A 25,835-nucleotide genomic window follows, 5' to 3' on the forward strand; every position below is an offset into this window, starting at 1 on the left:
ACCACCACTGCTTCTTCGAGCTTTGAGGTTCCCCTGCTACTCTGTGTCCCTGCCCTGCCCAGCCCTGCCGGGACACCCCTGCTGCTCCAGCTGCCAGCGCAGAGCTCCTCATCTCATCCACCAGCCCGGGACTTTCCTCCCTTCCAGCTCGGCCTCTCGGAGCCCTGCAGGGGCACCGAGATCAAACTGCCCTGGGCTTTTGTGAAAGAAAGCCCTCAAGGTTCCTGGTTCTGTTTATTATTAATGCTGTAGTTGTTTGTTTGTTGTTTTGTCATATATACTAGTAAAGAACTGTTATTCCTATTCCCATACCTCTGTCTGAAAGCCCCTTTAATCTTCTAAATTAGAATAATTTGGAGGGAGGGGATTTGAATTCTCCATCTCTAGGGAGGTCTTGCCCCTCCCTAGCAGATACCTGTCTTTCAAACCAAGACACTGCGTTACCACTGGCTGGGACTCCAACTCAAACTAACCCCTTATAGATCAGAGTGCCAAGGAGTTTTTATCTCAAGTTGGTTTTTTCAGCCTAATTCATCAGTTCCCACATATAACTTTTGTTGTTATTAGTTAATTAGGTCTTATGTCAACAACAATAGGGTTTAAAAAAGATACACTACATGCAAGTCATTTACAAGCTACAGTATCTGAAGACATTTATCTGTAGGTGAAATATGGACACAAGTGAGAAGAAATGTTCTGTATGGAGACTTGTGCAGGGTAGATTCTGCAGAGCCACCTCCTCACTGGAAGGGCACCCAACTCCTTAAAAGTCTCATGGCACCCAGAGGAATTGCTAGCAATACTTGGCAGGGAACATAAAAACCATTTTGTCCTACCAATGTGTCATCTAAGAAAAAAACTATGGCGTTTCTGACAACACACCATTAGCTTAACTAGCAAAATATAGTGCTCTACTCTATCTACCCACAAGTAGCTCACCAGGCCGATGTTCTAGTCCAGAACAAGAATGACTGACTTTCTACTCCAAGCTCCGATAATTATTCTGGAATTAAATGAGTTTTTACTGCAGAATAGGGTTGCCCATGAGGGAACCATTGCAGCACAGATAATGGCATCAGAATAAGCAATGGCAGTGCACGAAGGAGAATTTCCCAGCACAGAAAGCCCAGCACCTGAGAATTGCTGAGATGTTATCTCTGACCTACTTTGCTCAAAGTACCATAGAGATATCTCCACACAGGCATCCAATTATTAGTTGAAATCAACAAGTACTTTTGTGCTACACAGAATTAGTACAAGCTAAAAGAGAGAGCAGAGCAGGATGATAGGTGGAAAGAAGTGTTCTTTCTGTAGCATTTGCTAGCACAGGAATTGATTTCACAAACGTGCTCATCCAAGCAGTGTAGTTCATTCAGTAGAGCGTCAACTCCCATCAAAGAGTCATTCTTAACTTGGAATCAGCATGCCCATAACAGCAACAAATGAACGGAAAAGAGCAGAATAGTTCTTTAGAAGCAGCCCAGCTGTCTCATGCATCCGACACTGCCACAGACAAATGTTTTCATTGAAGGGGAAAAAAACTGGCAGCCCTGAAGCTCAGTGCCAGTTAAAAATGGTCATCAAACCCCAAAACGTACCCCGCAAACGGGGGAGCTGAAGACATTCAGCACATTCCTAGAGAAGGCCACACCAAAAAAGGACACTTCTACAGTTCTTACAATATTTTCAAAAGCAACGTGCCTAACAAAGGATTTTACAAGGCAATAAAACACCCTGCTAGGTAATTAAATTCTTCTAAGCTGGCTCTTGCAAGCTGCATGGTTTATTACAAGGAGAGCTGTCCCAAGGGATTAATAAATGTCATGTTGAATATGAGAAACATTATATTTCTTTGCTTCCCTGAAACCTTGTGAAACATTAAAAGGGTTTGAGAGACAAATTTAGAACAAACTGATTTAGGGAGAATAAATCCTAAGTATTCCAGTGAATGGTGTGGTATAATATGACAGGAAGGGTCACTTTTACCTTAAGAGCACACAGTTGATCTCACTTATAGTGAGAAAATCCACTCTGGTGCAAACTGGTATAAAATTCAACTCAATTAGTGCATATATGAAATTTGTTACCGGTTATGAGATGATGTCTCTTTCTCTGATTTGTGAAAATTAAAACTGTGTCCAACTGACAACATAGGGAGTTTAGTAAACAGCACTATCTCTCTACTGTAGGATATTATTCCTTAGAACAGCTCTGTACCTTTAATAAACTCTTGACTATAAGAGGAAAAAGAGAAAATTTCTATTTTGTCTGATTAAAAAATAAACAAACTAAATGTTTATGCTAAAGCAAATTTTTGGTTTAGACTGGAAGGAAATTCAGTTTAATCTTTAAAAATTACATCCCAGACCCTGAGAAACAGACAGTAAAGAGAAATATTACTAATTTTTTAATATTTATTAGAAAAAATTAAAATAATATTAAGTTGAAAAAATAATTTTCCATCTGAAACCACTTATGGTATCCTATTTGCTTGCAGAAACAAGATTTAAAAGGCCCATTATTACCAAAACCTCAACATTTACACAATGCAATTTCCAGATTCCAGCAGTAAATTCTGTAGCTGTAATAAGTTAAAAATTTTCACCAATTGCTAACCACAAAGAAAGACTCTGAAACCTGCACTTCTCAGAGCAGGATTTGTTAGTCCGCTAAATACCCACCTTGTTCTTGTGGGAAAAATAAGACCACAAAGGGAAAATAAAATAACAGAGAGAAAAAAAAGGTACAGCATGTGGATTAAAATTGACAGAAATTTAAACTGAATGCTGGGTTAAGTTTTTGTTTGTATAAGAATAGGATACCAGTTGGTCTTTTTTAACAAAGTTATATTCACTAAGGCATCTTAAGATTTAATGTGTAAACCTCAAAACCTAAATACCCTGCCACCTAACAACATTCCCAACCAGAAAGCTGCCCACTGCACTCCCCATCAATATCACTAGATTTCAGCTCCTGTCCCACAAACTCATCAATAATCAGGGAAGGAAACCTTTTGCTATTGAAGGTTATGAATCCCTTATGATTTACATTCAACTCAGTGATGCACAAAACAAGAAAACTGGAAAATTACTGCTCTCTATATATCTTGAAAGTGTCATCAACCTGGCATGATATCTACAACAGTCAAATTTTGGACAAGGATTCTTCAAGCTGCCCCTTAGGAAACCCTGAGGAAAAGTATGCCCATACCATCTTTAGAGGGCCAAAAAGCATGGGCCATATGAGGACAGAACCAAACAATGCCTGGTTTTCCTTAGGATTCATTTCTGATTATTAAGGTCTTTGAAAAGAAATGGCATTATAATTTCTTCCCCCTGTGGGTGTGAAACGTAAAGTGACTCTGTCCCTACTGGATCCTGTGATCTTTAATAAGTGGAGAGATCATACAAGTTTTAAATGTTCTTCTCTACCTGTTTTAATGGACTTTGCAGAAATACGGTAGCTTTGAAATTACTGCATTCAGTCCTAGCTGAACTTAGTTGATAGGTTTCAAATTTATCATTACCACTGTCAGGCTTAAGCAAAATTACATGCAGAGGAATATTCAGAGTGGAACCCATCAGCTTTACTTAGTGGGAACCAAGGCTGAAGACACAAAAGACTCATGGCAGAAGGGACAAGATATCTCTGTCCCAGTTCAGCACTGAAATGGGAGCTATACCTGTTGGGCCATAATTGCAAGTTCTGAGGGTTTTATCCCCAAACACAAGGGAAGGGTATCAGTGACTTACAAACATAGGTAAAACAAGAGCCTTTGTTTTCTTGAGCATAAAATGAGCACCACACTAGGGCTCTCAGCAAATACACCTGCACGAGGTGACATTCTGTACCATGATATATGGTGCTGCTGTTGCTGTTGAGATAGGATTCAACCAGCGGGGCCTGTTCCTCCGAATGTTTTGTCCTGCGCGTCCTCGCCCGGCTGTCCACGTTGGACTGAACCATCAGTGGCTCCTGGCGCTTCTTCTTCTGCTTCTGTTCCAGCAGTGCTCTCTGGAGAAAACACAGAGAAAAGCCTCTGTTACTGGACTCCAAACAGCAGCAACCCACGATGGAAAACAATGGTCAGCTTTACACCTTCCCCAGCTTTACAGCAGTGGCAGTTGGCAAGCGAGGGATTGGGATGTCGGGTTACAGGAAACCTTTCCAAAAAACCACAACCAACCCACTGCTGAAACACCTTCTGCTGAAAACAGCAAATAATTAAAATACATCTTTCTGAGCAGCCCACCAGCTGTCAGAGCTTGCTTGGAAATAACCCTTGGGAAAACAACAGTGTGAGAATACTGGCTGTGAAGCAATGGGAGGATAAGCAAGGGCATGAGGCAGAGATGCCAATTTCAGTTTCTGTAATTTAAAAGCAGGTAATTGCAAACTAGAATCGAGTGATAATACTGGACACGAGCCTAATTTAACAGCTATAATAGATGAACTTTAATTAAATACTTAGATTTCTCAGCTAGACCTGCTGAAAACCGAAACCTTCGGCATCCAGTGGCACCATAGGGATTTTATTCAAGCAGTCTTCCACAGCCTCAGAGAACTGAACTGTTAATTTTACTTATCTATTACCTTACCATTTCCTTGCTTCTGTACAGTGATATTTTAGCTTCTAGAAAGGAGATGCAATAAAACTGAGGAATAAAAATGGAGAGTAAACTCTTTCAGCTCCCTAAGTTGTGTTAACACCTCAACATGACTCCAACATGATCAGAATTAAGTACAGGATTATGGCATAAATAGTACTTGAATTCGAAAATGAGATGCTCGTAGACATGCAAGATGATTGAATAGTGGCAATAGAAAAGGATTAAATTAAAATCACAAGTTTTAACTATAAAAATGACAACGGTTTTTGAAAAGGGGTCCACAGAAACCAAAGTAAACGCAGAAACCTCAACTCCCATTAAACTTGACACACAATTCCCTCAGATTTCATGCACGGGGTTCTGACTCCCTTGTACAAGTCATGTAGGAATACAGTCAGAAAACAGGCAACATAGCACACAGCCCCACTGGGTTACAGCTGCAAGAGCTACATCCACTGAATAAAAACTTTGTGGTTAACCTCTGTTGGCTGGTGTGACTGTTCCATCAGTGGGGTAACAAATACATCTACAACAGCTTAAAAAAAGTCCAAGGCAGTGGGAATCACTCAAACCACAGTCAGAATACAAATTTTTATGGAAGTTAGACTTGTGAGTTTACTTCAGCCTCCAGAGATCTCTCTTCTGCATCCCCCAGTCAGAGGACGCAATTCTCAGTGTTTTCATTACTCCAGGACTCAGACTTTAGGGAGCAAGAAGGTCCTCCTCCAAAATCTTACCTGTCTGTCAAGCTTCTGCTGACGCAGGCTGCTCCCCTCATCATCCAGAACACTGCAAAGACAAAGAGTACATTGGAACAAGGTTATCACTCAAAACAACACCTAGCAACACCCAGTGGAGAAAACTCTCACAAGAGTTATCCATACAAAACTCCCACTATGTTCCGTGGAAGTTTGCCTGCCCTAACTGAAAAAACTCGGCTTCAGAGGATTTAAATGCAGTCCACGAAAAATTGAAAAACTCTGCCTCACAAACTTCAACAGAAATATATAATCAGGCAGCTCACAAAGAAATGCAAAATCCACTTCCTACAGCTTCATTTCTTTTCCACTCTCTTCCAATGCAAAACATCAATGTATACAGCACCGAAATTGAATATTTGCATACAAAGCCTAGAAAAGGGAGGAGTATACGTTAACTGCTTAGCAACTCAGCAGTATTTAAAATTATGGTAGGAAAATTAACCGCCTGATCTTTTGCCCACTGAAAACCATAATTTATTCCTGAATATTTGAGAAGTCACATACTTCAGTGTCTAGAGGTAGGCAAGATAAACAGCTTTGCTCAGTTCCATATTTCTCTCTGCTAATTGTTGCTTGTTGGGAGACTAGCTCCTGTGCATTCAATAATTTTCATTAATTAGATATTAAAGACTGGCATTGAAATCAAAAAGCTATTTTTGCAAAGTACTTTATCAAACTACTGACTAGGCTTTACTTTTCTGGAGAACAAAGGTCTCTATTGTAAGAACATTATAGTTAAACATTGAACATAGATAATTGAATCTTTTGAATCTTTTAAATAGCAGTATGTCATCTACAAGGAAAATAGTGCTATAGAAAAAACAAAAGCCTCTTACAAGGAAAGTTCATTTTCTCCTACAATACACTTTTATAAAATGTTCGCTTCTTCTCTTATATCACTCTTAACAATCAAAAAGAGCAGAAAAAAAGATCCAGGACAAACAAAGCTGGATTCTGACCTACATACAAACCAACAGTATTGCCAAGGAAATTGCATAAAAAATGGGAATGTATTCATGTATTAATTCACAGTCTTTAGGAGACAGTAACATTGTAGCAGTTAGATAGAGCAGCTAATAAAGGCATGCAGAATGCCACTTTTCCAATGCCAGCATTATCAAACACCTATAATTAAGCATTTCTGGTAGCATCAACCTTTCACAATTTTTTTAGGGTACATGCTACAAAAGGCTGATGTGCCACAGATTGAAACTGTGCTGTTCAAGTACCTCAGGTATGAAATTACCATCTCGTGTTGAAGTAATGCATTACCCATAGTCCACAAAAAATATTACCAAAAAAACCCTCACACTCATAAAAACACCAAGCATTCTTCATTTTATAAATTACACGAGTTATAAAAGGAAGACACACATTCCTCCATGGTATACTATATCAGGTTTGCAGAAGAGTGTTTCACTGAGACTGCAGAAGTATTAGCTGCACTGCCAGAAAGGACAACTACCCTAACAAAGGTTTTTGGCCAAACAATTGAGTAAAAGATGCTGAAGTGTAAAGTTACAGGCTCAATGGCCTGAACAAATCCTCCTTATTTCATACAATTCTTGAAGAAAAGCCAAAACCATGTAATGATGCTAATAGAGACCTCAAGAACTGGAGAGGCAGCAATGCATATACCATCCTAGCATCCATGTCCTGGCATGGCACACTTCACGGAACAAGGGGGCAGGAAAATGTCCTGTGCCTGCGGGGGAAGCCACAACAAGGCAAATTCAGGTTCAGGCACAGCTCCTTTATGTCTCTTAATGCCCAGCTGTAGCATGGCAATTGTGGCAGTTTAAGTCAACACCCAACAGCAAACCCCAGGCAGAGAATGGTGTGATTTGCATTCAGCATTCCAGGGATGCAAAGCAAATATTAGATACAACAGAGGACTGCCAAAAAAAAAAAAAAAAAAAAAAAAAAATTTAAAACTCCATTCAAAAACTATGGAAGTTGCAATGCTAAAACACCTCTCCACATTGCCCTTCTTACTGCAAGACTCTTTTTTTAAGCTTCTGAATATATGCAATCAACACTGAGACCAAGAGCAACATGCCTTAAAAACCAGATGATAACGTCATCTGGAATTTCCAGCTCCTTCATTATACCACTTCTTATTTTATAAAGTTCTGAGTAGTTTTCCACAACCTTTTTTAGGCATGATTAATGACAAGCCTTGCATTTAACATTCAACAAATAAAACTGAATTCCAGCTTTCTTCACCGACACCAAGAGGTTGCTTCAACAACCCTCTCTCCCTCCAGGATGCATGTTTGCTATGAGAATGCCTTGCCCCCACCAGCCAGCCACATCACTCTTCTGCACCCTTCACAGGATAATGCTAAAAAAGGCCTTGTTACCACCAACTCTATCTATTTTAACAGGTACTCAGTTCCAGTACCACTGGACAGCTGCAGTTCTGTCCTTTCTTGGTGTCTAATAACACTTATGCAACTCCAAACACATAAAGGGCTCAATTTAGCCTATACATTCTTCTGCTACAACAGAGCACTCCAGTTTCAGACTGAACTTTGTCAGTGTTTTCTGCAGAACTACTGGACCTTGGAGTTGCTGACCAGCAGCCAACATTTCACATTCCCCAATTTCCAATGGACAAAGTCTCCCGAAACTGGGTGACTTCCAAGATATGCCATTAAGGGAAGTTAGGGTTTAAATACATGCATGCATAAATAAGTAAATAAATAAATAATAGAAGCTCTGTTTCCATAGCAATTCCATCAGGCCCTTGCTCTTTTTCCCTTGAAAAACATCTGCAGAGGACTCTGAGATGAAGTGTGTAAGTGCCACTGACCCTTTTTCTCACACTTCAGTGAATCCTTGCAGAAAGCCTAAGTAGATCATCTCTCCACAGCATCTGACACTGTGCATTCCGTTAGATGCTCCAAGGTCCAAGAGCTGAAATCCAGTTCTGGATTTCTGCCTTTTATTTCTTTGGAAAATACAAAAGTGTGCGAGCAGAAGCACAGCCTTTGCCCTTCCTGGTCTTTCAAAAAAAGCAGGAATCAACTGCTCATCCCTCTGGAAGGGTTGTGCACACGATGAGGACCCAGCTTGTCCTACCCAGGTTTTTTGTTGCACTCTGGTCCAAATAACTGGGATGATCAGAAACTAAAGGCCCAATACAGTAGAAAAAACTGTGACTGCCTGTGGATGGCAGAAAATAATCTCAGAGAGAGAAGCTGTTAGAACAGTTCTGCCTACATGTTTGATGTGATGCTAGAAAATCCCAGAAGCAGCATGAAACTCAGTCAGATTTAATAGAGAAATATAACTTTATAATTCATGAAAATTGAATTATTGAAGAGCATGCATACATATTAGCAATCTGTTCAGCATGCTGAAGTACCCTGAAGAACCAGTAAGATTCATTTTTACTCCTATTTGATCAAGGATCATGAATCTGCCTGGCATCTTGGATATGGCTCTGACCCACTTAAAACAAGAAACCATTTTACACTATACATAATAGTGTAAACAGCCCTTCAACTCTGCAGTAATAGCCTCGTCCAAATTCAGCTGACAAATCAGAGCTTGTATATATTTCTTTGCAGATTCAGGGAAAAACCATCCTTATATATTTCAACAATCCACCCATTAGAATTCACTAGTACTGGGTTTAAGAAGTCAAGCCTGCAGCCATCTATTTTAAAGATTCGTATCAGTTACCCAGACCAAGGCCCACAGAGATTTAAGTATTATCTTTAGATAGGATTATTTTCAAATTTCAAATATGGCATTTGATTCGAACATCTCAACTCCTGTTTTTTAAAGGGAAAAACATTTTTAAAAATCACACTTTAGTGAAAATATTGCTTTTCATACCACCCTTTTAAGACACAAAATCTATTTTGTAGAAACAGTTTCAACATGAAATTCAATTTGTAGTGAGCCAGGCTTACTAAAGTGCTGCATGTCATAACAAAGATGAAAACATATGAAAGGGTTTTAGCATTCTAAGCTTTTTATAATCTCCATTCCTTAAAAAAACATTTAGAGAGAAACCCAAGACCAATCAGGTTTTAAGGATGAAACTTCACAGAAAGCTCAACACTTTACTGCTGAGATGAAGGTGGAAGATTCTGTAAGTCAACATCTTGCTACATTTTACTGTAATTCCACATGGAGTGATTCCAGCTAAAGTAAAATCTGAAAAGACTTAACTCAAATAACACTTTTCACAGCAAGTACTTCGCCTTTGCTCTTTGAAAATGCAAACTGCTTGTATTTCAAGAAGCTATTGCAAGAAAAAACAATTAAGAAGAAATGTTTCTAATTAGGATGTCCAAAATACATGTAGTCACTGATTTTATTTAAGGGTTTTTTTCAAAGAAAAGGCCTGCCACAGTAAAGCAGCTCTATTGTTTCTGCCTGATGAACAAGGCAAAGCTTTTGTTCCTTCCTGAAGCTTCATAAAGGAACATTTTCCATGAAAATAACTTTTTTACCGGGACAAAATCTCACCTAGCACATCTCTGCAGCCCAGAACTAAATGCATCAAAAAGTACAGCTGGTCAAACAAGCAGACTCATACTACCACTCAACTTTCACATACTGTTAAGAAGTGTCACATACTTCTTAAGAAGTTTAAGAAGTGTCACACTTGCATTTTCTCTTTTTGTTGCTTTATAATATATTACTAACAGCAGCACCCAAAAGCTCTGTGTGAAAGCAGGGACCTTTGCACAAGCAAAATGAGTATACATAGGCAGAGAAAATTCCTGAAACAGTTCACATTATAAAAAGATGAAGAATTGGATAACAAGTTGTTCCTCCCATTTAGAACACTGAACCAGAAGCAAATGGAAAATCAGAGGTGGTATTTTCATCTTGAGTTTCTTCTGCCATATTGTGAGCTACAATTCAAAAACAATGGATGATCAAACCAGATAGAAAAAAAAAAAAATACACCTCACCAAAGTAATCTTCAAGATCACTCAGACCTTTTCCATGCACTCCTGCTGTGAAAAAAGCTGCTATGTTGCTGTACCAAGATAAACATATTATGGGATCCTTAAGAGCACAACAGACTCAAAAGAACAAGAATGGGTGTAATGTGCCATTTGAACATTACAGTCTCCAAAAACACAGGAAATAAAATTCCTGTAAAGAGATAGCACTTGGCTGACTGGATACCATCTGTCATATTCACCCAATTACACTTCTCTGTAATCTCTAAAAAGTCTCTGTAGTTCCATAAAGCCCAACTGCTCTGAATAATGTTACTGTTAAGTCCTTAAGAACGAGCTTTCCCGCAGCACTGATGAAACGCCACTGCAAAAGCCCATTAACAGGGTTAGGGACCTGCAGGCTGAAGTCATGCTCGGGGGGAATGGCACACATTTAGGTTCTTCAAACAAGTGAAATTCAACCAGTTCCTAAACAGTGAAATAGGCATAAATGCCAACGCCTGCCAATCCCCAGACCTGCAAGTCCCCACATAAAACAAGGTCTGCTGCCCACGATGGCCGTATGCTGAGCATATCAGAAGCACTTGGGAGAACACCATTGTATCAGGCACATGGGCTAGTCAAAGACTTGTAAATGAGACAAAGCACTCGGAAAGACTGCAAGAGCCTCCCTCATGCTAGGAATCATTAAGGCTTTCTGACCCTAAAGCAGCTGCTCAGTCACCTGATTTAGAGTAAAACCTGCAGCTACTCTATTCACAATAAAATGAGGGACTGCTTTCCTGGGCTACCTAAGCAAGCAGAAATCTGGGTATTGAGAAGCAGCCCAAGGACACTGAATATTATTTTGCCCTTCTACTGCAAAGAACAGCAACACCAACTCTTGGATTTCTCCCATGCCATGTTCAGAGGGCAGAGAGGGGAACAACCTACCCTTACAGGCCACCTCTCGGTCACCACTGCACTGACCAGGAAAGTACGGACACCAGGAACTCCTACAGAAATTGAAATTGCATTTCTTTAGGCAAAGCTTCAGAGGAATAAAGTATTTCACTGTGAATCTCACATAATAAACAAAAGCATGCCAGTCCAGGAGTACAGCATCACCTCTTCTGCCTGTGCAGAAGACCCTTAAAAAGCCAAAAATAATAAAGCAAAAGGACAGGGGGAAAAGGCAGAAACATGAAACAGATATTTGTATGAGAAGTATCAGCACCAAGCCAGCCACAAAACAGAAGATGCAGAGGATCATACACTGTGCTGATGATCCAAATGGCACTAAAAGTAATGTCTGCAGGGCAGATGGTTGATAGCAGACTGCATTTGTAGTTGCACAAATAATTACAGAACCAAATGCTTTAATTTCTTCTCAAATCCTGGATGGCAAACTAGTTTAAAAAACAGCAAATTAATGAGACCTTCCTGAAAGGTTGTTGGTACTATTTGCTCCAGTAAGATTTATCTAAATGTCCTTTGTACATTAAGATCTATGACACTCATTATGCCTGGCAACAGTTCTGCAGATTAACTGAGAGCAAATGTAACAACAGGAACACATTCATAATTTTTTTTCTTAATTCCATGTAGATAATTGTTAAGATTAACTCCAGCCAAATCCTCAGCATGGCCACACAATTGCCAGAGATCAGGTTGGGAAAGCTAAAGCCCTGACAGAATTAAATCTAGCCAGAGACGTCAAGGACAACAAAACAAGCTCCTGTAAGTACATTGCTGAGTAAAGGAAGAGTAAGGAAAATATGTGCCCTCTCCAGAAGGAAAGGGAAGAACCGGTTACCTGAGACTTGGAGAGGACTGATGTACTCCATGGTTTTTTTGACTCAGACTTCACTAGCAAGTGCTCCAGCCAAACAGCCTGAATGCAGAAGGGAGAGGCAGGGACTAGGAGAATGAAGCACTGCTCTCCACAGAAGAAAGCCAGGTCTGAGACCATCTCAGGCCCACGGCACCTGAGGAGGTGCATCCGCAGGTCCCGAGGGAACTGGCAGAAGGAGTAGCTAAGCCACTACTCATCATCCTTGAGAAAATGTGGCAGTCCAGGGAAGTCCCTATTGAACTCAGGTACATGGAAAATGAGGAGATGATTGGTGACAGCAAACATGGCAACAGTAAGGGCAGATTATGCCTGAAATATCTGGTGGCCTGTTATGATGGGTGGTGGATGAGGGGAAGAGACACGGATGTCATCTACCTGAACTTTTGCAAAGCATTTGACACAGCCTTGCACAACACCCTTGTCTCTAAACTGCAGTGGCACAGATTTAACAGCTGGAGCCCTCGATGGATGAGGAATTGGCTTGATGGTCACCCTAAAGAGTCATGGTCAATGGTCAGGAGTGGCATTCCCAGGGGTGGCACTGGGACAAGGGCAGCTGTTGCTGACATGGACAGTGGGATCACGGACACCCTCAGTAAATCTGCCAACACCAGGCTGTGTGGTGTGGTGTGATGACTCACTGGAGGGAAGGGATGCCATCCTGAGGGACCCTGCCAGGCTGGAAAGCTGGGGCTGTGTGAACCTCATGAAGTTAAACAAGGCCAAGTGCAAGGTCCTGCAGGTGGGCGGGGGGACAAGCACAGGCTGGGAGGAGAAGGGATTGGGCAGCCCTGAGGAGAAGGACTTGGGGGTGGTGGCTGATGGGAAGCTCAACAGGACCCACCATGTGAGCTCTCATCCCAGAAAGCCAAACATGTCCTGGGCTGCATCAAAAGCAGCATGGACAGCAGGGTGAGGGAAGGGATTCTCCCACTCTATCCAGCACTCCTGAGACCCCACCTGCATCCAGGTCTGGGGCCCACAACATAAGAAGCATCTATTGGAGCAAGTCCAGATGAAGGCCAAAAAGAGGATCAGAGAAATGAAGCACCCACCTATAAGGAAAGGCTGAGAGAGTTGGAGTTGCTCAGCCTGGAGAAGAGAAGGTTAAGGGGAGACCTTGTTGTGTTCCAGTGCCTGAAGGGAGCCTACAAGAACAATGGAGAGGGACGTTTTACAAGGGCATGTAGTAACAGGACAAGGGGGAACAGTTTCAAACTGAGAGTCAGTTTTGATTGGATATTAGGAAAAACATTTTTACCTTTTGGGTGGTGAGGCACTGGCACAGGTTGCCCAGAGAAGCTGTGGATGCCCCATCCCTGGCTGTGCTCAAGGCCAGGCTGGATGGAGCTTTGAGCAACCTGGTCTAGTGGAAAGTGTCCCTGCCCATGGCAGAGGAGTTGGAAAGAGATGATCTTTAAGGCCCCTTTCAACCCAAACCATGTTATGATTCTGTAACAGCATTTTCGTCTGTTTTAATTAGAACAGTTAATCAAAATAGATCTCCAATTGTTATTACTTTAGGGGTATATTAAACCAACAGCAATTGTAGAAATCAAATCTTCTAAATGTTCTACTTAGACTAAGTTTTTGAAAAACCCATCAGAGTCAGGTAAAATATATTGTTAGATGCATGTATTACAGGATACATAAAAACAAACACTGACCATTCTTGAGCAAAAAACTCAAGAGATTCTCAGTGCTGAAGGGAACAACAGGAGCTCTGCACATACTTCAGATATGCTTTGAAGTAATGAGATCCAGCTTTGAGTTAGATCAGAACAAAATTGTAGTCATAGAGAAAAAGAAACTACAGTTTAGGATCTGAAATGCATAGGCTGACAGCTTTCAGTGAAGATGATAAGAAGCCAGGAAAAGATCTAGTGAGATGAAAAGCAATACTATTCCCTACAGCACACTGCATGTTTTAAATAACTGAACTACAGGGCTGCCACTACTGCCCTGGAAAGATCAGTTGAACTAATATTTGCACAGATTCATTCCCTGCAATTATACAGAACTGAACAAGATAGCATATGGCAGTAAAATGCAGGTAATGAAAATATCACCTACTGGAAGAGCCAGATTGTTTCTCACCCTCCCTCAACACGCACAAACTCTGAACACAATGTCAGAGAAGGAATCCATGTCCCGAAAGAGAGAGGTGAATTTAATAAACATGAATGATGGAGCATTAAAACACAATAGCCTTTGGCTGATCTATGCTAAAATTGTATTTAAAGTAGTTTGACGAGAAGTACCTGAATAGGAGCAAACTGGGAAGGAAAAAAAATCTCCAAACACTGTGACCTGGAGATACACCGCCTGCAATGCAGATGGAGCCAGATGACAAATGACATGACTTTCAGGAAGTGCCTTTATCAAAAAAACTTTGCTGCCAGCCACTGGAAAGATCCAGCCCTGGCAGCCAGGTTTCTCTCTCAGTACCAAAACCCAGCTAATCTCAGTTGTTAAAACAGTAAAATATATGCACAAAAACCCCCTTGATGTACAAAGCATTTAACCACAACAAACAGTAAATTAAATGAGCAGAAACTAGGGAAAAGTATCGTCTGGATAAGGTGACTGCACTTACACATCCATACCCTGCAGAGCAAGAGTTCTCTGCCTGGACCACAATGATTCTCCCATTCCATTACTGCTGACCAGGTAAAAGGTGTCACCCAGGACAGACCTCTGCTTTTTTGATGTGGAAAACACTGTGAGCCACTGTGAGGAAGAGAAAACCTGCACAAGATGACTGCTGGCTCCTTTCCCTCCCTGTCCTGTACGTGTTCTGTGAAACATGGGTTTGTCCAGTTGGCAGCTACTGGGCCTATTTTACATCACGCAGTACAACCTTCCAAGACACCTGTAAAATGAGAGTAACAAACAAGCCTTAACTCCTCTTGGAAACACCTTTGTGAAGAAAGAATGAAGCCTCACAGGTAGAACAATTAACACAGAAACGATGTTGGCATTTAAAATAATAGCACAATTGTGAAGGGTTTAACAAACAAAACCCTGATGCCAACCATAGGGTCACTGCTGCAGGTGTTCAGTGAGGCTTCTCCCTGCAGTAGGTGTGCAAACACAGGCATGAATGTGTAGATCAAACATGCTGCTGCTGAAATGGGTTATATTTGAGGTAATTCACTACTGCAGCAAAGTGTTAAAAGATCCCACTGCCTGTGTATGTGTTTAGGACAGAGCTGGAAAAAGATGGGAGTCGTATTTACTGGATTTTTAAAGGAATAGTAAAAGTAAGCTATCAGTTTGTTGAAAATGTGAATGTGAAAGAGACGCCCTAGTTCACCTTTGCTGCTCTAACAACCAAAACTGAACAAAAATACAGTAAGAATTGTAACTCTGATAGATGCTGAATTGAAACAGCCAAGCTCCCTTTTCCTTTTTACAGGTGGTTTTACAGTTTCTATGGAATACAGTTTCTAAGGGAAGACATGTCATTTCATGATAAATACTAACCGTGAAACAAAATATTTTGTCACTTTTCCCCCCCACACATACTATCTTTATAATCCAACCTAGTACTTTTTTGCTGGAACCAGGGAAAGCAGAATTTTCATTTTGGTTTGAGTTCTTTCTCTGTATTACCTTCTATACTAGTAGAAAATACTGACAATCCTGGACAGCTTTTCAGAGGAAAATGAGTTTTTGAGATCCTGGTGCCTAAGTACATGATATGGATTTCAAGATTAGCAAGAGGTTGATGGCTATCAAAAGTAGCCAACACCACTTGGCCTCTATTTTGTTCCCTGTTTCATTTGTACAATGAAAACTAAGTCATTATTTCTAATAGCACTCTATGCAGATGAGGTATTCCATACAGCCTGATCTTCATACCTGGGCCCTGAATCCCAAAAACCACAAATTCAAGCTCATGAGAATGTTGCCAATTGACTTCACATTGCATAAAAAGGTGCATGTGTATAAATCCCTCCAGGCTGGGGTTTTTAATTATGAACTCCCGAAAATAGGGGATTGTTTTCACAGTGTGCATGCATACACAGTGCCTGCACAGAAAGAGATTCTTTCTCAGATTTTAATAAATCTTAGAAAATCATAGTAATAATAAGGCTGGGATGGTGATTTTCATCCCCCTCCCCTTTTTTTTAGTTAGACATAGGTATTAAATCCTGATAATGTCTACAGCATTCAAAGACAGTTTCAAAACAAGTTACATATTTAATCTTCCAATTTATCAGTTCTCTATGTGAAGATGATCCTGTGAGTAAACAACCTGAAGAGGTTGTTTGGATTGTTCTCCACTTCAAAACTAAGCTAATCTCTTTCCTTTGTTTCTGTGCACAACCAAGTGTGGTAAATGGAATCTACTCTCAAGACTTAAGAAGCAACAAAAAAACTTGACAACACAGTGAGAGAGTTTGCTGCAGCTGTGAACCCACCTTGTTTGTGTACAGTGAAAGCCAATTTTCTAGCTCTGTTTTCTAATGTGTCCTTTAAAGGCCCCTTCCAACATTATTGGAACACATTTCAGCTTTTCTTTCCTTTTGTTACATTTAATGTTTTTCACCACATCTGTGTGTAACTCCCAGCCAAGGGAGTTTACTTTCTCTAGTAAAAATAACTGTACAGAGAAAATAAACAGGAGGGGAAAAACATAACATGGGATAATATTATACAGAATCACATGTCAGAGGTTGTAATAGGAAAAGGAACAAATAGTACTTTTTGACACATTTTGGGAAAAAACCTAACTTGTCCCATTCAACCCATGTTTATATATTCTGGCTATACTTTATTTAACCCCAAATATGCTGGCAAGTTTTTTCTGTTTCAAATTGAAGAGAATATTCACTTTTAATAGCAAAATGCACTCACTACATTTACAAGTATTTGGAAGTGTCACATCAAGTAACAGTCTCAATATTCTTATGCAACACACTTCTTTTTGTAGCATACTAAGATATGTACATTGCATAAAATTCAATCATCTTTGTTTTTCATAAACATTAACCATGCTTACCAATTTGAATTTATACACCTAGTTTAGCATATCAGCTTTAAGTATTTCAAATAAATTAGTCAAATTTAAAATAAGTCAGGTATATGTTACTGCAATATTTTTAGTTCCATTTTCATTATGAATCACCAGAATCCCAACTATACTACTTCTTGACTACTCTGTGACCATTTTTGTTATATGTGACAATCATCTTCATCTGGTTCTCCTTAAATGCCTCCAATGAAATTATCACTTAGTCTGATAATTACTCTGGATTATTCTCTCAACATTTCATAGTACATTGTGTGGTGCTACAAAAAGCTAAATGAAGTGCCTTGCTACAGTGATGTATAAATGGAAAAATATTTTAAAAGCATTTAATTATTAAGAAGTGTGATAACTTGAGAAAAGTGATACATTATCTGCTCTATCCAGATTGATGTCTCAACAGAAACCAGATGAGACATTATTTCTTCATATTTAAGTATATATGCATAGATATCTGTATGTGTATAATAAGCTTGGAGAGAAAAACTGGAAAACTACTACTTTTTTAATACAATTGGGAAAATTATCATCATTAATGGGTATGACTCAAATGCGGGATTCTTTCAGTGTTGGGCTGTTATCTGATATAGCAATTCCTCTCAGGACACACAATTTTGCTCTATGAGATGTATACAACATGCAAAAATGTCTGCTGCCAGCAAGAAATGAGAATTATGAGAAAGGCTGTGGCAGAGGAGTCAAGACAGCACGCAGACTCACAGCTTCAGAGAACGTGGAATCCGTGTCCCCAGAAAGCTTTGGATTTCCAGCTGAAAATCTCCTCTGCAGCATGCAGCTTATAGCTGACACAGTTATCAAATTACTGAAAAACGAAAAGCTCATGGTCATGACCCAACTAATTCACATTTCCAGCTGCAACTACCTTTTTCAAATTATTGTCTGCGCTTCAAAACACTGTCACATGAATAGTCTGCGTGGTACTGTTTGAAAGCAAAGTCAGTCCCCCAGGCAAGACATTTCAGACTCTGGAACATCATTTTCACTGCATTTGAATCAGACCGAAAATAGGGCCTGATATATGCACACCACCTAATTTCTAAGGTTCTGATCCTGAACTAACATAACTTATTAATGTTGGACATAAATATCTAGACCCACTCAAATGGCTAAGTACTTGCACAGTAAAAGCACACAGGATGTTAAACACCAGAATAAAAGGCTGATAAAAAAAAGTTCTTTTTTGTCTTCGCTTTCTAAACTGTTTGTCAAATATTGATCAGTGCTATCAAACAGTAACCAAGGAGGAATAAAAAAAAAAAAGACACTAAGATGCTTTTTATTATTGTTTTGTAAACTCCTAAGATTTGCACAAATATATTACATGTGAAAAGAGTAACCTTGTCTTTGAAATAAACCATGCATAAGGTAATTAGAAAAAAGCTGTGTCTACTCTAAGTATTTGTTTTTCTTAAACTGGCAAGCAGCTGTCATTTGTGATTGTAACAAAATATCCAAAGGAACTAGATCAAAAATATTTCAGCAGTTATGCAATCTCCTATTTTTAAACTGTTTTCACTTGAGTTAAGCATTCATTTTTTCCTTCACCATGTGCCAATGGCTAAGCAAATGGGGTACCATGGTCTATAAACTGATGGATAGCTCTCACACAAAGCCACAAGTATTCTTTGATGTTCATGTACTGCTGCAGATTTTCAGTATAATATGACCTCTCAAAATAGATAAAGGACACAATACCAGCATAACATCCAAGGAATTAAGCGGTGTAATTCTCATTAAGGTTGTGCCACTAATCCCTGCACATTCTCTACTGAAAATTTATGCTCAAATTATATATTTCTAGCTACTGGTAGAAACTACAGTACTCTAGAATCAGAACATAATTATATAGGATTGCAAATTGTGCATTTGTCAGTTCCTAGAAACAAAATGGATAGCAAAATCTGCAATTCCAATGGCTGCTTTCTTGCTAGATACAGATACTGCAGTTCACTTACCAATTAAGACAAAAATTATTTTCCTTGTCTTGTTCTTCTTTTTTTCTCTAAGATTCAGGCATGTTATCAACCCACACAAAGACACGGATAAGAAATAACACAGGTAAAACCTACTGACTCTACACACTGCATAGAACAGACAAATTCTCCTCTTTAAAACATAACTCATATAATTGTGTATCACTGGGTTTGAGTACTTTGGGGGGGTCCCTTCTTTTTTTTTTTAAGGAAGAGGAATGATCGTATCACTTTGAATTTCAACTTGTGGATTCAAGTTGTGGCACTTACATGAATCTCCAACATGCAATTATATTGTGACAAGTACTGCTTCTTATGTGGTTACAACTTAATAAAAATCTTCATGATAGAAAGAATAACCAGAATGTAGAATTTAGCAAATGTCACTCTTCATGTATTCAGAAAAAGTACAAATTGTTTCCCACCCCAAATGTTTTGATCATAAAATAAAAAACAAATCTGTTTAAAAGCACTTCAGTTTCTGATTTCTAAACCAGCACAGCTTTAGAGAGCTACCACTGATGCAGCCATGCCCTTGTAGCAGATTTGTTTAAGTGTGACAGAAACAGGTCCTGAGGTAATTCAAAATATTACAGGTCTTGGATTTTGTGCTTTCCATTTTTCAACAAAGAAAACAAGCCTAATCTAATTTGCTCCTGTGCGCCATTTAAAAATGTAACTAAACAGATCACAGCTGAAGCAGATCAGATTAACTGCTAAAGAAAGGTTGCGTTGACAAACTGCAAACTTCTGTTGGGAAACAGAAAAGTTTACCAACACCTTTTGTGGATAGAAAAGACACAGCAAAAACAGACAAGCCGACTTGGCAGGAGGCTGCCTTGTGTTTAATTTGCAAAGTGAAGGCTGGCAGAATAAGATGTAAAGCATTTTTATTGAACAAAGAGCTATTCAGGTGCTGTGACATCCGTAGCAAACCATTACAGGAAAGGGCTTCCACCACCCTTTTCATATCTTTTTAATACCTGGCTGCAGTTGCCATTTTGATTATTCCACTTTACCTGGTAGAATGCCTGTTAGCAACAATTACAGCAAAAGGAATCTCCCCTGGGGACTGATGTGCCATTCACAGCCTTGTCTCTGGACACACCTGTAAGCCTGTTACTTCCCTCCTACAAAATATTTTCCCTTTAAAAGGGTAAAATGGGAGCACAAATATGTGATTATCAGCTTGGTTGCTGATTTCCTAGAACAAGAAGCAGATCATGCCATACAAGTAAAATTAAATTCAAAATATTTGGGTCTTTGTCCGAGAAGGAATTAAGTTATCTATCTCCCATGAAACATATATGTTAATGTCACATTTTGTAACATTAGGTTCCAGGGAACCTCTGGAAGTTTCAGGAAGAATTCTCACTTCTGTAGGGCTTCTATTAGACCAGAGTGCTCAAATTTCAAATTCCTTCACTGACAATTCCTATAATGAGGGGGTTCTGCCTGGTTTTGTAACAAAGAAAGATCTATGCATTCATAATGCCTATAATAATGTCTTCAGTTGATTAATTTCAGCTAAAATTAAAGAGGGTTAATATTTCTAAATCCATCAGATTTCATAATGAAGATGGTGGCTGGATAGAAGCAAATGCTTTAAGCAGTCTCTCTGTAAGAGGAAGTTTTGGGGCTCAGCTCCATAAAAATACTAGAGCAATGAGAATCCATTAGGGAACATTTTGAAGGACAGCTATAGGAATTCTGCTATCTAAAAAGCAGGGATTCTCGTCTTCATATGGATCCTAGGAGCATTTCTTACAGATATATGCAGAAGATTCCTTCCAACATCAACACATTTGAAGAAAAATTACTGGGCTCGTTTTTTTTATGCATAGCTCTTACTATCTTACTATCCCACTTTGGATTTGACAAAGAGCAATATAAGTGAAATAAAAAAGATAATCTTATTTGGGGGAAAAAAGAGTGGAAGATAAAGCAAATGTAATTCCTTCCCCAATCTTGCTACTGAATTTTCATCCTGGAAAAGCCACATTTCTGTATGTGCAGGGTCCCTGTCAGTAATACAAGGGTAACATATTTCTGTCTTTGCAACCTCTCCCGGAGTTCCACAGCAAGCAGGACACGAGGCAGTGAGACACAAGCCTGGCACACACTCCAGCACAATGCCAAGGTGCATCCAGCACACCGAGGGACCTGTCCCACTGAGCTGTGAGCCACAGCCACACTGTAAACCACCAGGAGCAGGCCAGGCAAAGGAGACAACTGCAGGTGTAATCAGCAAGCACACGCCCTCTCAGATACAGGAAGCTCTATTACACAGAGCTGGAGACCTCTTCTAACCATATCAGATGTAATTAAACCACTTCAGGCACTGTGGGAAGCTATTTCCAAATGCATTTAAGTAAGGCAGAAAGAATGATTTTAGCTATTGGACCATTAAAAAAGGAGTGAAGCTCAGATTCCCCTTTGGGTCTAATCAAGACTCGTACACCAGCAGATGCTTTTTTCTCCTCTCTGATAAATACATACGACTGTATATCTTCTGGTTTCTTTATGAAACACTAATTACCCACTGCACAGAAGGTCTAATTGATGTAGCACGTGATCACTGTTATTTGCACATTTTTCATAGCTCTAATACTTCAGTGCACAACCCTTGAGTTTGTGTTTATTCCAGAATACAAGGTGAGCCACTTCAACCTGAAGGAGCATCCACTGAATGTCACTGAGCTTCCTTCTATCAGATTCAGAGGGCTCCATTTTCTTGCTCACTCAGGACCTACCAAAACTGGAACAGGGTGAGGAGGTTCAGCAGAATTATGGAAAGAAAGCTGCCTGGCACAAGCAAGCTAGAAATTTGTAAGACAGCAGCAGCTTCCTGTACGTGACCCTCCAAATGTGTTTATGCTTGTGGGATGGTGTTGCACACTACCAGTGCACACACTCTTATCTTCACCAGTGTCAAACTGGGGAGTACACAGGGTGTCTGCCTGGACTGCCAGCCCACAGCAGTGACCCCAGCAGTGACCAGAGACTGCTCACCCAGCCTTCTGAAGCTCTGTGTGCTGGCAAACCAGGCTGCTCTCCAGGGAGCACATCTGCTCTCCCTACTGACAGAAGGACCTCTGCCTGAGTCTGGAATCTGCTTTAGAAAGACCACTGCTGACAGTTTTTGGCTGGCAGCAGAGACTTGGAATCCTGCTCAAATATTTATCTGCTTTACAATTATTAAAAGATTTAATTTAAGAAGAGCTGGAAGATTATAAGGAAATACTGCCCCTGACTGACAAATTTAGCACAAGCCGCACTATGTCCAGGCACTCTCCCAGAAGCACATCCACTGTTCTCCCAAAACCAACATCAGCCAGGTACAGAGAACACACACAAAAAAAGAAACAACCACAGAAACAAGGAAAACAAGCTTTCTTAATTATTGAGTATCTTTAGGAAACAGAGGCAGGCGTTTAATGATGTAAAAAGAAAACAAATGCCTTTACTTCCCAAAGTAGATAACTCAGGGATTTATTAATAATGACTCGATCATTGTTAGTTATAGATCTATTCTAATGGCACGAAAACAAAAAATAGAAACAGTATCACAGCCATGTCATGAAAAATTAGAAACAAGACAGCTGTCATCAAGTGCAAAGTGAAAAGCAAAACCATACAGAACAACATCTTTCTGTTCACTCTTTACTGCAATATGTGCTCGTGTTTGGCACTGTTAATCCAAGACCGCAGCAGATGCAATATTGCAGAGCTGGCTGTAAACTAAAACCCTTTGGGCTGAATTTTCACCCCAACAAACAGACACTTACTTCGAGGTTGCTTCAAAATGTCAACTGGGCACATTTACAGTCCATCACACAATGCAGTGAAAACCTTTGTGCCTCTAATGTATCTTACATTTTTCTTCAGAATAAGCTTTTTCAGAGGAAAATAAGTTGCTCTTGCCAAAGAACACATAAAAACCACACTGTGTTATACGCTGTTTGTCATTTTGACTAGGCAACACAATAGTCCTTCTCCTCCCTTCTCATTCCACCACATTAAGTATTTTCAACAGAATCTGAGCACTCCTGAAAACCCAGCCACAGACAGGTTCACAGCATTCCATCCTTTGAAAGGCCTATACCAGCCTAAAGATAAAACACAGCTATTCTGCACAGTTTTAAACCTTCTGTTTTAAAACCTTTATATTTTAACAGAATACAACAAGCAATAAACAGGATAGTCACTCCCAGTGAGCTCCCAGTACCTTACTATCTCCTTTAATCTTGGTTATAACATATACTATTTGATACCATATCAATGAAAATGTGGCTTTCAGAAACCACAGTTTATTGTAAGTAAAATTAATTTCCTAAGCTTTAACATATTTTCTTCCAAGTCTAGAGTTCACTGGATTCTTTTCCCAGAAGTCTTTGTAAGAGAATGCCAATTTATCAAATCCAAAGTTTTTAAACTTTATGACCTCCACAGTTTCAGAACAAAATTTTGGGGAGACAGGCCCAGGACACACCAACAAATAACTTGAAAATCCAGACACTCGTCTGAGGCATCAGAAACACCTTCCCAAAGAATGAAACAAAGGGCAGAGACTTGAACACCTGAACTTGCTTATCCCACTTTCCATCTTATGCAAAGATACCTTCACAGGTTTTCCAACAGAATAATCTAGAAATCATTCTGACTTAAGGTGCACAGGATAGGAGAACTTTTTTTCCTTCCAATACTACTCAGAACAACCTATATCTTGCAAATCTTAAGGCATATAGCATTAAATTAATAAAAAACAAAGGTTGCCCAGGAACAGTAACAGGAAGGAAAAAGAAAGGAAAGGAAAGACAGAGGAAAGGAAGGAAGGAAGTTAGGCAGGACTTTTAATTTCATTTAAATTTCTCCTGTGCTGGTTTTTCTTGATCTTCAAAATCTGAGAATGATATTCAAGCCCTAAGGAGGTAATTAAGAATTTTTCAAGATGCATCAATACTGCCAGAATATTACAGTATATCATTATTTAAAACAGCCAACATTTAAAAAGCATTTTCCAGGGTTCCTCAAATTTCTAGCAATGTCATGATCTTTTTGTTCTGATATGATGGCCCAGTTTCTCTGCTAGTGATTAGCAATAGGATGAGAGAAAACAGTCCCAAATTGTGCCAGGTCAGGTTTAGATGGGATGTGAGGAAAAAACTTCTTCATTCAAACAGTTGCCAAGTATTGGAACAGGATGCCCAGGTAAGCGGTGGTGTCACCATCCCTGGGGTTATCTAAAAGATGTGTGGATGTGGCACTCAGGGACATGGTTGAGTGGTAGACTTGGCAATGTGGGGCAAGTGCTGGACTTGATGATCTTGGAGATCTTTTCTAAACCAAATGATTCTATGACTGCAGAGATGTAACAATACACCACATAAGGCACATGAGCTCTGCCTTAAGGACAGACAATAGAACAATGTTAATGTTATTCTAGGGCAAGCGCGAGAAGTTTCTCTAAAACCTTACACTTCACTTTTTAAATCTGCAGCAACAGCCAGTTGGTTTAAGACGCAGTAACCTGGAAGAATCAATTACCAAGGTCTGACTCAATGGTGCGTACAGACACCTTTAAAGTTATTTAACACTGCTCCACAGATGCAGCGTTCCAAAAGAGGCACTATTCACCCATACAACTGAGCTAAAGTTTCAGCACAGAAGACTTCAAGCAATCCCTAGGTTTGCAAAACACTGTTTAATGGAAATTCACACTCCTGGCTTGAGTATTGGGATTTATATCTGCCAAAAATAGTGGGATGAATTCCAGGGTACAGTATGTGTCTCAGTCTTTCGGTTTCCACTCAGCCTGATCCGAGCAGTTAGTCTAAGTCATTGTCTGGACAAGTTATCTACTCTTTAATTTCCACAGTACATTCAATAATTTCCTCAAATTTTCAGAAGTGAGAATTGCTACAGGATGCAATGTAATTTGTTTTTGTTGCTGTTACTGCAGCCAAGTGAAAATGCTGCTGTAGTAATATGGGCTAGCAACAACCTGCTCTGAAAAAAAACCAGACCTGTTCTCCTTATGTTTCTTGCTGTGGCACAGGAACAGCTAATGAAATTCCTAACCTTTAACTTCATTTTGCCTTCAAACTGATACCAAATTTGAAAGACAGAATTGTTTGGATCCCTTCCCTAACTGTAGATCAAATACCAATGTACTTGTATTTCACTTGCAAATACAATTTCCAACTTAGTCATCATCTGAAGCTAATCAAGGAATTTCTTCATCTTGTAATATCTCATTTGCCAGTAGTTAGAACTGTGATTGGAATTAAAATTACCATTAAAAACTTCATGCTGTGGTTTCATTACCTGTGTCAAATGAGTTACAATAATCATGAATTATGATATTCACAGGCTTGTGTTAACATGCATCACAACAGGGATCACGAGGTTTCCACTGAAATTTGCAATTCAAGACTTAATTTTCATAAACATCTAAGAATCCAAGCTAGAACTCAACTTCATGAAAGAATGTCTCGGGCACTTGCGTTGTCAGTGACCCAGATAAGTGTGTCACTCACAGGCACACTGGCACGTTCACGCATTATAGCCCGCTTGCCATTCTGTGCTCAGCTAAAACATGAGCTCAGAGAAGGGCACGGCACCAATCCACCCCCCTTTTCAGTCAGCAGAAAGGCTCTGGCACCCCCTC

At 39.7% G+C, this 25,835-nt stretch overlaps 1 protein-coding gene across 6 annotated transcripts in view; it reads right to left on the bottom strand.

The window, feature by feature from the left end:
* The window catches only part of TUB (TUB bipartite transcription factor), a 138,741-nt gene that overhangs the window by 36,104 nt on the left and 76,802 nt on the right, over positions 1 to 25,835 (bottom strand). For 5 of the 6 annotated variants that reach the window (XM_063398053.1, XM_063398055.1, XM_063398056.1 and 2 more), the window contains exons 2-3: positions 5,348 to 5,399; positions 3,852 to 4,014 (exon numbers count right to left, since the gene is read on the bottom strand). In XM_063398053.1, the coding sequence (XP_063254123.1) occupies positions 3,852 to 4,014; positions 5,348 to 5,399 (215 nt within the window). Of the gene's footprint in view, positions 1 to 3,851; positions 4,015 to 5,347; positions 5,400 to 5,634; positions 5,724 to 25,835 lie in introns of those variants that run through there. The other variant, XM_063398051.1, reaches the window with a different exon arrangement.

This window comes from Prinia subflava, chromosome 5 (assembly GCF_021018805.1).
Source record: "Prinia subflava isolate CZ2003 ecotype Zambia chromosome 5, Cam_Psub_1.2, whole genome shotgun sequence".
Taxonomy (NCBI): domain Eukaryota; kingdom Metazoa; phylum Chordata; class Aves; order Passeriformes; family Cisticolidae; genus Prinia; species Prinia subflava.